General features: G+C 42.7%; 2 protein-coding genes across 2 annotated transcripts; one reads left to right on the top strand and one right to left on the bottom strand.

Moving 5' to 3' along the window:
• The first annotated feature begins 4,582 nt into the window (after nt 1–4,582).
• On the top strand, nt 4,583–5,111 carry LOC121994382. Its single transcript, XM_042548436.1, has one exon. The coding sequence runs from the start codon at nt 4,768–4,770 to the stop codon at nt 4,975–4,977; it is 210 nt and encodes a 69-aa protein (XP_042404370.1). The 5' UTR covers nt 4,583–4,767; the 3' UTR covers nt 4,978–5,111.
• A 605-nt stretch (nt 5,112–5,716) lies between these two features.
• LOC121997917 (signal recognition particle 9 kDa protein) lies at nt 5,717–8,796 on the bottom strand. Its single transcript, XM_042552589.1, has 4 exons — nt 8,623–8,796; nt 8,427–8,495; nt 6,073–6,166; nt 5,717–5,990 (listed from the first exon to the last, which is right to left on the bottom strand). The coding sequence occupies exons 1-4, from the start codon at nt 8,692–8,694 to the stop codon at nt 5,914–5,916; spliced, it is 312 nt and encodes a 103-aa protein (XP_042408523.1). The 5' UTR covers nt 8,695–8,796; the 3' UTR covers nt 5,717–5,913.
• Nucleotides 8,797–12,012: the final 3,216 nt, after the last annotated feature.

Raw genomic sequence — 12,012 nt, 5'->3', positions numbered from 1 at the left:
TCCTCCAGATCGGACGCGATGAAGGTCGTGGCCTCTAATCGGGTCGGGTGTATCTGCACTTCCTCTTTTTCTTCATAAACTAAAGAGGGAGGCCTTTCAGTTATGGCGTTACCTCGATCCGGGGCGATTTCCGAGCGGAACTTGCTTCTACTCGGACCATTTCAATGTAGCATCGCCGAGCTTCCAGTTGGTCTCCCCGTACCTCTCCCACTTTGTCTTCGACGGGGAATTTGATCTTCTGGTGGAAGGTGGAGACGGCCGCCCGGAACTCGCTGAGCGCCGGTCGTCCTAAAATGACGTTGTAGGAAGAAGGAGAGTCGACCACCACGAAGTTCGCTGTCCTCGTCCTCCTGAGCGGCTCCTCTCCCAGCGAGATAGCCAGTCGGATTTGCCTGACCGGCAGGACTTCATTGCCCGTAAACCCGTAGAGCGGGGTCGTCATGGGCAGCAGCTCGGCTCGGTCAATTTGTAGTTGATCGAACGCCTTCTTAAATATGATGTTGACCGAGCTTCCTGTGTCAATAAATACGCGGTGAATAGTGTAGTTGGCTATTACCGCTTTGATGAGCAGAGCGTCGTCATGGGGCACTTCAACTCCTTCCAAGTCCCCAGGCCCAAAACTGATTTTGGGTCCTTCCGCTCGTTCTCGGCTACAGCCGACTGCATGGATCTGGAGCTGTCGGACGCTCGCCTTTCTGGCTCGGTTGGAGTCTCCTCCGGTCGGACCACCAGCTATGATGTTGATCTCACCTCGGGAAGTATTGCTTCTATTTTCCTCTTCCCGAGCGGACGGTCGGGACCGTTCTCTGGACGCTCGGTGATTCTCTTGCCTTGGAGAACGATGCCGATCGGGAGTCTGTGGCTGTCACCTATCAGCTCGCGTCCGATCGACTTCATTAGTTCTCTGTCGCCTGTCGACTGAGGGAGACCGTTGTCCGACATTCCAGGGCACGGGATAAGTCACGAAGGGAAGACTTCGGCAATCCCTTGTGTTGTGTGTATCCGTCCGGTGGAAGGAGCAGAACATCGGGGTCCATTTCTTCCTTAGCTTGGGCCGGGCGGCAGCTACCTCTTGCACATAGGACCTGGCGTGGGGGGATCTGATTGCTTCGACTCTTGGTCCTCTGGGCGGCTGATGAGCGGCGTGCTGTTTCCGCTCGGCAGGAGGAGCTCGCTCGGTTGGAGTTTCTTTTTTCCTAGCCGCTTGCGCTTCTTCCACGTTGATGTATTCGTTCGCCCGGTGTAGCATGTGATCATAGTCTCGGGGCGGCTTTCGGATGAGCGATCGGAAGAAATCCCCATCCGCTAGGCCTTGTGTGAAGGCATTCATCATGGTTTCCGAGGTGGCCGTTGGAATGTCCATCGCCACTTTGTTGAACCGCTGGATGTAAGCTCGAAGCGATTCACGGGCTTCTTGCTTGATGGCGAACAGGCTCACGCTCGTTTTCTGGTAGCGTCGACTGCTCGCAAAATGGTGGAGGAAGGCCGTTCGGAAGTCCTTGAAGCTGGTGATGGATCCGTCCGGCAACCTCCGAAACCATCGTTGAGCCGATCCCGAGAGGGTGGTGAGGAAAACCCGACACTTCACCCCATCTGTGTATTGATGCAGGGTTGCCGTTTTATCAAACTTACCCAGATGATCATCTGGGTCGGTTGTCCCATTATACTCGCCGATCGTCGGAGGCACGTAGTGCTTCGGCAGAGGATCTCGTAGAATAGCCTCTGAAAATTGGCGATTAATCCTCTCGGGCGATGTGTCCGCTCGGGGGGCTTTCCCTTTTCGGTCATCTCGTCTAGGCATTTCGTCCGAAGAAGATCCCCGATCTCTATGAGCTGCTGCGGCTTCAGGAGTGCGAAATAGGGCCTGATGAAATGCAACGGTGGCCGGCGGTGCTTCCGCTCGACCGCCAGACGCTGACGTTGCTTGCTGCTCCGGCCGCTAGGCTGTGGCTTTCTGTTTTTGCTCCACAAGCTTGGCGGCCCTTATCTCGATCAGAGCGTCGAGTTCCTCGTTCGAAAGCGTCACCATGTGTTGTCGTCCAGCCTCCTCCATTGTTTCCGCTCGAATACAGGAACGTTCCCACAGACGGCGCCAAATTAATCCTGTCCGAATGCCGAATCAACGGACGTTGGGCACGTGGCGCTTCCGGCTGCTGGCGTAGATCTTCGACTGGTGGCACAAAGCTCCGGCGAACCTGCACAGAAGTCGGGCCGAGAAGGGGTTCCCGGCGGCGACCCTCCGACGCTCAAGTCAGGCGAAGCTCAAGAAAGAAACAGTGGCTTTAAAACTCGTAGGATGCGTACCTCCGGCGAAGAATGAGGGCCTTTATATAGGGCAGCGAAGAAGTGAGTGTACACCTACCGAGGTGTACACGTGTCCATGGCCCATACTCCAGTAAGGACTTGTCAGTGAGCTTCCCTAACTCATACTGCTACAGTTTTAGCATGTCCTCGATGGGACAGCGGAATCCCCTGTCACAAGATTTGGAGCATGGCCCACACATGAAACATACCTGCTGTCAGAAAAAGACGTTCCTTGTCCTTTTCCCCTTTGCTCCAAATCTGGCTTCCGGGCGGACAGCTCCCTCAACATCCGGCCGGACATATGCGGTGGTTTACTTGGGGAGATCCTCCATCACGTGCTTTATGGGGACTATTAGCAGTGTTACCTTATGGTTTTGGCCGAGCGTGAGGTCCGCTCGGCCCCGCGACCTTTTCCACTGAGCGCCGGAACCCTGATTTCGACAGGGCGCCTTTAACCATCAGCTGAATATCGTCCGGTCGACCAGCCGATCGGACCCATCCCTCTCCGGACGTTCGATTCCACCGGACGGCCGGTCGGCCGTCCGGTCAGACCCGACCCTCTCCGGATAGACAACTGCCACTGTGACTTCCACGTGGCGTTAACTCCACAGGACGGGGTCCCCTGTTCTTACTACCGGATCAGTTATAATATATTTAGAATGACTTTAAAATTTAAAATTTATATAATGTAAAATTTATATAACCTGTACTATATAATATGCTATCTTAACGGTCCCCCTAGTACTGATCTCATAGATATGGAGGGAGGTACAGATAGGTACACTAACCATAGACGCATATTGGGATAAACCTCAGGTTGTCAATTCCTGAGAATCAACTTTTAGCCATTACGCCAGAGATTTTATGTACCCACTGTCTGCGCTACGTTCTGGGGGTATGTAGAAATTATTCAATAACTGCTATGTACAAGCTATTTGATAGCTGTGGTAATATATAGAAGGTACACAATAACCTACCAACTGCTATAACATGTTTAGAATAAGTTTAGGATTTAGGATTTTATACGATATAGAAGTTATCTAATAACTACTACAATAAACGAAAGTTACTCGGTAAGTGCTACAATATGTAGAAGCTATCTAGTAATTACTATAGCGCATATTTATATGAGTTGAAGATTAAACATTTAAGATATTTAAACACTATTATATTAAAATAATTTTTACAACTATTTTAAAATTATTTTTTATGAAGTTTAAATAATTTTAATCAGATTTAAAAATAATATTTTAATATAATAATATTAAGATACCTTAAATCCTAAAGTCATACTAAACAAGTTCTAGGAGATACTAGATAGTTTATTCGATAGTTTTTATAATCATGATGACAAAAGATGAAAATACTCACCTCTAACACCCATGCCAACCCTTAAGACAAGGCCAACCCGTCTCAAGGTTAACACAAGGAAGATATTTATCGCTAGCCGTTAGACCGTCCTGTGAGATTGATAACTTCTATAATCACATTGGATCAAGAGGTAATTTCAAGATACACTCATAAGAGTGAAGCTTATTTGATTTTTTTAACTTTTTGAAAGAAAAGGACGTTCATTTAATTTTTCTCTTAATTTGTAATGCTCTTTTATTTTTTTTAATAAAAATGGTAACTTTTTTAAATAATAAAAAAGGTGAATTTAATTATTAGAATATTTAAAGAAGTATATATCCATTTTTATGTCATTTTTTTTACCAATTAGTGACTGTTATAATATTTTTAAGACTAATTTGATTATGCTGAAATGATTTTAATAGGTAAAAAAATTAATATAGAAGTGACGTTATAATAATGCTAAACCAAGGATATGTTCTATATTAAAAACATATTTACCTTTTTAAAGAAAATAATTAGATAATTAGGAAAGCTCTTTTTATTTTTATATATTTCTTTATACGCAACATTCTGTTTTGATTTTTCATTAGGATTTTTCCCTTTTGCGCCTTTTGCTAAATGCACCCTTTGAAGTCATCCAAATGATTGGACCTTGTCTGGTCAATTTAAAGTTGGACCAGTCCTCTGCAACTATGCAGATGTAACCTTTAAATTCTGTCAAAACAAATGCATTTTTTCTTCTCTTTCTAAAAATCACTCTGAAGAAAATCGAATTTTAAATAAGTTATGCGGATAAATGTCTTATGTCTCTCTAGCTGGTTCCAATTTAATATTTTTTTATAAATAAATTTAATTTCATTTCACTGAAAATGATCTCGTTAATTCATAACGTACCCGAACGTTTGGCGCTAGCGGCAGCGGCCATGGCGGTGGTTGGGGCAGAGCAGTCACATGGGCCCAACAGAAGATGCTTCAAGAACTACCACAGCGTCTCTGCTCCTGTCCGTTTCTTGCCGACGAGCGCCGCGGTGGCTCCAATCCTTAGCCTTTGTTTTTCACCTCCTGCTGCTCCTCCTCCTCCCGTTTCCACTTCCAATTAAGAAGTGAGCTATGGCGGATTGGGGGCCGGTGTTTGTGGCGGTGGTGCTCTTCGTGCTCCTCTCGCCGGGGCTGCTCTTCCAGATCCCTGGAAAAGGACGGATCGTGGAGTTTGGCACGATGCAGACCAGCGGCGTCGCCATCTTCGTCCACTCCATCATCTTCTTCGCCCTCGCCGCTATCTTCATCCTCGCCGTCCATGTCCACGTCTACACAGGCTGATTAACCGTCTCCTCCTCACTCTCCGCCCAGATCTAAAGTCCTGTCTGTTTCGCTTTCCCCTTGCTAAGGTGTTGCAATATTTACCTGTTGAATTTAACATTTTATTTTGGGAAAAGGAAGATCTTTCATCCTTCCATTTGGTGAAAATTTTCCTCAATTGCTCGCTGAAAATGAGAAGTTCAGTTACTAAAATTGCTGCTGTGCTTTGTCTTCTTTAGAAGAAGTAATGCCTTGTTTCAATTGAGTTATTGCCGATCGCGTTTCTTCAAGGATTTTAACAAACGGTGTTCTCAATCACATGTACTGAAAAATCAATTAAAATAAATCCCCAATTTTTGATGTGTAAAGGAGAACTTTTGATGGCCAAAGAAAGCACCCTTTGATTGATGGGTTATATCTTACCTACCAAACTAGAACGGCTTATTATCGCTTCTTAATTTGATTTTGAGAGATTAGAAACTGGATACGGTAATCAATATTTATGAGACCGGACCAGACTGGAACGGGTTTAACTAGTTAAATTGAACCGGAGCACAATCGGGTCATGTCAATAGGACTCCAATTGAACCAGATTTATGAAGTTCAAAAATATATATAAATTGTGTTAAAACTAGATGGTCTTACTGATTATGCGTATTTTTTTTTTCAAAATAATATCTTGGAATAGAATTGTCAAATATGACTTTGGGGGATAAGAATTGACACAGGCTATGTTTAGTCAAAGGGGTACTAAATCCAATTTAAAATGAACTAGTTCTCGTAATGAGCATTACTAGAAAACCAACGATTGGTGGTACTCCCGAACAAAATACAGCATTTTGAGTCTGTCTTTATGTTTTGCTAATTCGTCCTTCAAGCAACAATTGATGTCAGAGCAAAAATATCAATCAAACGTTTTTTTTTTTTTGCAACAACTGAACGAGAAGCATCAAGTGCTTATTGTCTCCTTCCCCTTCCCTTCTTTGATGCCTGCTGTTCCATCTGTTCCTTGCTGGATGCTTCTGATATGTCAGCTGTCAAAAACAAGAACACAATTCAGAAAATCAATAGATGAGGGGAAGGGCAGTTTAGATAAACAGAATAATAATCACACACCATCTGGGCCACGAACCATCAGAGTGAAGAATATGTTATTGAGCTTCTCCATTTTTTTGGCATCCTGGGCCTGGTCAGTTTTAAACTTCAGGCACTGCAAACATTGCCGTGCATGTTAATAAGTAGCACATCGTAGTTGACAGTTCACCATTGAAACATAAAGAATTTTCTCTCAACCACATGCCAGATATCAAAAGCATGCTATCTGCTGATCAAAATCTAGTGTTTCCTTGTAGACAATTTCTCCATAGATAACACTAACTATAATAAAGAAAGCTAAGAATCTTTTGGATCCTGATGTAAATACAAACTGTTAAGCTCTGCTATGATTGAAAACTATTACGAAGTCTAGAGCTTCAACAATAGGCTAAGTCAGCTAGATAAATCATATGCAGCAAATGACAAACAATTGCCACTTACTGAAGAAAAATGATGGCTCTTAAGTTCTACAAAAGAAGACAGTACTGAAGTATACTTGAGAGTGTGGATTAGTAGTCAAGTTAAAATCCACTTATTACTGTTAACAATATCAACCAATTCACAGTAAGACAAAAAAAAAATAAAATAAAATAAACTAAAAGATAATGATCCTAATATCCAAATAAGCAAAAGAAGACTGCATTACAAGAAAATGTGATATATATTCTGTACAGAAACATAAGGAAAAAATAGTTAATGTATCAAGACAATTAGTATTTGCACTTAATAGTATAATCAACATCCTTGTAGCTTTGACCCTTTTATTTTTTTTAAAAAAACTTATAAAATAAGAGAAAGAAAACCAAAAAAGAGATAAAATCATCACAATCAAGTCTGCTATTTTTAATACCTGTAATACTAAATGGAAGTCACTATGTAACAATTACCTAGATCTCAGATTTTATCAACTCTAAGTGAAGGCAAACAGTAAGGTGAAGCATGATGACAAGCAGCTTGTCAAAATGACCCTTCATATCCAGAACATCTGAAGTGATGAAGAACATATCTTTGAGATCAATAGCACCATCATAAAAGCGATCTATGTGAGTGGTCATCTATTTGTCAACTTGATGTAACTGGGACAGAGAACCAATTACATTAAAAGCTAGAGGAAATCACCCTATTTAAAAATTCTGAGCTTGCATTCAAGTCTCATAGCAAGAGTAGCAGCAGCGGAAGATACTCATTAGACTAGGATAAATAGGTTTTCTCCCTTTTTAAAAGTTCTGAGCTTGCATTCAAGTCTCATAGCAAGAGAAGCAGCAGCGGAAGATACTCAATAGACTAGGATAAATAGGTTTGTCACAGAAGAGCAACTAGTTGAGCATCTATCTACTCCGACATGGCTCAAATGGACTCATAATCTCAAATGCTTAAGTAGTAAGATGCTTTAGCTGTTCTTGGACTAGGAACTATACTCAAACAGCAGCGACCTAAGAGGCATGATTCTTTTTGTCCAATTATATGTGGTAATAGTTGCAAACCCATAAAGGTAGGTACGGTTGCAATAAGAGGAATTAGATAGATGAGGGAAGTCACCAAATTGGCTCTTCTTGTTTGTTTATAGATGTTTTTACTATCATACAAACATAGACAAGCTCTTATCGAGCTGAGCATTGAACTTGTTCACAAATCTCCTATTCATTTACAGCCCTAGATATATCTCTAACAAACTTGATTGGGCACTAAAGCAACAACTGATACACATTTAACGAATTTAAAGTTGTAGTCTGCAGTCATATGCATATACAAACCATGGACAACATTCTGAAAAAAGGACATAGTACACTAACACAAAATATATATAAAGTTTGATAAACATATTTATATCTATGTTCTTCGAAATAGGACAGCGAGATTACTTGTTTATTAAAAAAGGACACTAAGGCTGTGTTAGCATAGAATATAAAGACGGTCATGCAGAAGCTTTGGGCATAAACAACATTGCAAAAAATTAGCATGAAAGGTTAAATGCAATTTCCTAGACTTTATTTACACGCGCACTTCTAAACATAAGTCAACATCAACTATTCAATATAATATCTCGCAGTCCCTTTGCTAAGAAACCAAATCTGAAAATTCCATGTTCAGAACCCTTGATCATCAACCCGACGTGCCGAGCTAATTGGACAGGGAAAGAAAAGACACGATAACAATTATTTCATCCTTGTAAACTGGAAGTTCATGCCGTCGTGTCCCAAAATAATGATCAATCCACTCACAGACCTAAAAAGTATTGCCTATTGACATTTGCAATCCTTCATACTTGACCCAGCAAATTGCATCAAAATGCTTCAAAAGCAGGAAACCTTCTCCGGCTAGTGGCTTCTAAAAGCGTGCAATAACTCAAAAGAGCATCAAGAACAGCGGCATACCTCGCGATTGTCAGTGACCTTGAGGACCAGCTTCCCATCGCAGTGCCTGTACTTCATGACATACCTCGACTTTCCGATCGACAAGTCGAGAGCACACCAACCGCAAACGGATCAGTCTAGAAAACAGAAGAAAGCGCGGCGGCAAAGAGAAGGAGATAAAGGGGGAGATACCGGAAGGATAGAAGAAAGCGCATACCGATTGGGGATCAGCGCGGAAGAGCTGCAACGATCGATCAACGAACTCGTCCCAGGATTCGATGTAGACCATGGCGGAGATGAAACTGAAGGGGGCGAAAGGTAGAGATCGAGAGAGAGAGAGGGGAGAAGCAGCCTGTCCTGCCCTGCCTGCGTCGTCTCTTTGTTGTAGACCTGGTTCGAAGAGGGCTCAGATATGATCTGAGGGCCCATGAAAGTAACGAGTTAATGGGCTTTCCTGGACTGGGCATGGCTTTGTCCCATTTCAAGTTTTATTAAAAAAAAAAATACATCGAAAATTTTTAAAATAAATATTTTTCTTAATGAAAAGCATGTGTTATTCATATTTGATCATCTGTATATCTAGGATCAACGCTGATATACTTGTATTTCTTCTGTGTCTTGCAAATGGTCTTCTAGTTCCCACAGCTTTAAAATAAAAATGTACATCTGATGATCTGCTAAAACTGAACTAATCGAACTTCCGTTTGATAAATTGAACCAAACAAAGTTTATCCAAATAAATCAGATCGATATAAAATTGATTAATTCGGTCAACTAAATTAGTCAGGAGGTCAGAGAGTATCACATGGATAAAAAGATCAACAGTTTTATTGAGGTGTCGGCCAAAATAAAAAAGAGTCGAGTCATTCCCCGAATCTATACGGCCTCAACTACCAGCAATCCTAACTCCATGACACTCCCAATCCCAGGTCGTTCGTCTCCGAGCCACCTCCCAACTTGACAATGCCCCTGACTCCATGACACTCCCGACCCTGGGTCGTCTGTCTCTGACACTCCCGACTTGATGGCGCCCCAACTCCATGACATTTCTAACCCTGGGCCATCCTTAACTCTGAATAGCCCTCAACCAAGAACAATAGGGGTGGCCTACTAATGTTGAAGATGCGAACAACGCAGTCGTTATTGTTCGAAGATCATGGGAAACTTGATCATCTCGAGAGGGGGATGATATCACCATTTATTTTGGGGAAAGTGGATAATGCACACGTGGATCTCAGATTATTCTAGGGAAAGTGAATAACACACGCACAAATGTCAGATTATTTCAAGAAAAGTGGATAATGCCCGTGCAAATCTTGGGATACATGGAGAACGTGAGAATCGGTTGTTGCTCTATAACAAGTAGTCCACTCTGAGGGGCATATGTATGCACATATTTGTTGGTGCAACATCCCTCAGGTCAAGGTTGACCTGGTTGACCAAGCTGAGTCTTGGTTTGGGTTTAGATGTTTGACAATAAGATATTGATTGAAGAAGAGTCAAGTAGGTCAAGGATGACCGGATACTTGACTGGGAAGTCCTAACTGGGATGTTAGGCAGGAGGAAAATCCTGGTGAGTGAAGCCAGGTGAAAGACCTAGTGAGTGAAGCTAGGCAATTGGGAAGTCCTAGTGAGTGAAGCTAGGCAGGAGAAAAATCCTGGTGAGTGAAGCCAGGTGAAAGACCTAGTGAGTGAATCTAGGCAATTGGGAAAGTCCTGGTGAGTGAAGCCAGGCAAGAGAAATCCAGATGGGTCAAGGTTGACCAGACATCTGGTGAGAGTCCAAGTAGGTCAAAGGGATTGACCGGATACTTGGCACGAGGAAGAAAAGTCCAAGTAGGTCTTAGGGAGTGACCGGATACTTGGCAAGAAGAGAAAGTCCAAGTAGGTCAAAGGGATTGACCGGACACTTGGTGAGAGAGTCCTAGCTGGCCAAGGGTGACCGGATGCTAGGTCTTATGTACCAACAAGTCATGGTTGACTAGATGTTGGTTTAGGGGCTTTGGGCTTGGTTTTGGGCAAAACCAAGGTTTGGATGATCCGTGGATTCAGGAGGTTTGGATTGATCCGTGGATTGATCCAGTTTGGATTGATCCGTGGATTGATCCGAGTTTGGATCGATCGGTGGATCGATCCGGAAGATCTGGATCGATCCGTGGATCGATCCGGTGAGTCCCCGAGAAAACTCTGGATCGATCCGTGGATCGATCCGAGGTCTAATCGATCGGTGGATCGATTGGGACGCGGCTACCAGTCCGGATCGATCCGTGGATCGATCCGAAGTTTTTCCAGGAATGGCCGGATCAATCCGTGGATCGATCCAAGCCTCCCAATCGATTGGGAGCAATCCAATCGATTGGGATTCACCGTTAGCGTCGTTTATAGCTGCAGGCGATTTCTTCAGTAGAACTTCACCGATTCATTCCAGATTCAACACAGCTCTTCCCAGCACTCTCTAAGCTCCTCACCGCCAGTTCTTGAAGGTTCTTGGAGGTTCATCCAAGTCAAGAGGCGAGTTGCAACGAGAAGAAGAAGAAGCTAGGGTTTTTACTGCATTTCTTGTAAGCTTTTGCTTATTCTTTACTACCCTTTCTTCTTCTTGTACTGAGAGTCTTGTAGGGCTTCTCCGCCCTCGGTAGTTACCGAAAAGGAGTGTTTTCATAGTGGAGGGTGCGTGCGTGGTGTGGATCCTTGGATTAGTCATCTCCGTTGGAGGTGGATACCAAGTAAACTCCTAGTGTTAGCGTGTTTGTGTTTGTTTATGTATTTTCCGCTGCGCATTCTTAAAGAAACAAGCAACACCGAGCAACGAGCACGCGACGAGCTATTCACCCCCCCTCTAGCTACTTTTGGTCCTAACAATATTCGCATCCAAAATTCTAAAACTAGTCTTCTTCATTGATCATCTCGAGAGGGGGACGATATCACCATTTATTTTGGGAAAAGTGGATAATGCACACGTGGATCTCAGATTATTCTAGGGAAAGTGAATAACACACGCACAAATGTCAGATTATTTCAAGAAAAGCCCGTGCAAATCTTGGGATACATGGAGAACGTGAGAATCGGTTGTTGCTCTATAACAAGTAGTCCACTCCGAGGGGCATATGTATGCACATATTGACATCCAAAATTCTAAAACTAGTCTTCTTCATTCATCTTCTTCTACTTTTATCGAAACTAACTTAAACGTTGGAGTAGTTGCGCTGAGAACCCCTAGCCATCATTCTAATCCTTTTTCTCTCATCTTCTCCCATCCAGGTTCCAAAAGATCTCTCCACCGATTCTCGTTGTTGTTAGGCAATTAGCGATCAAGTTAGTATCTGAACTAACGCATCGGTAGTTCATTCGTCCGCATCATATTATAAACTTTTTTACTTTAAAAATACGATAATTTATCAAATTCTTCCTTTATCATAGTCTACGGGCGTTTGGTTTTTCTTAGAAATAGGAATCTGAATGTGAATGGGTAGGAGCATGAATATCATTATTAAAAATAATATTTGATTAGTTGAATATTTTCTATAGGAATAAATCAAAATTTTCTTTTTTTACCCTTAAAGGAAAATAAGAGAAAAAATTAGATGTGAGAGAAAAATATGATGAA

Source organism: Zingiber officinale, chromosome 6A (assembly GCF_018446385.1).
Source record: "Zingiber officinale cultivar Zhangliang chromosome 6A, Zo_v1.1, whole genome shotgun sequence".
Taxonomy (NCBI): Eukaryota; Viridiplantae; Streptophyta; class Magnoliopsida; order Zingiberales; family Zingiberaceae; genus Zingiber; species Zingiber officinale.
This window is presented reverse-complemented; position numbering and strand designations above follow the sequence as displayed.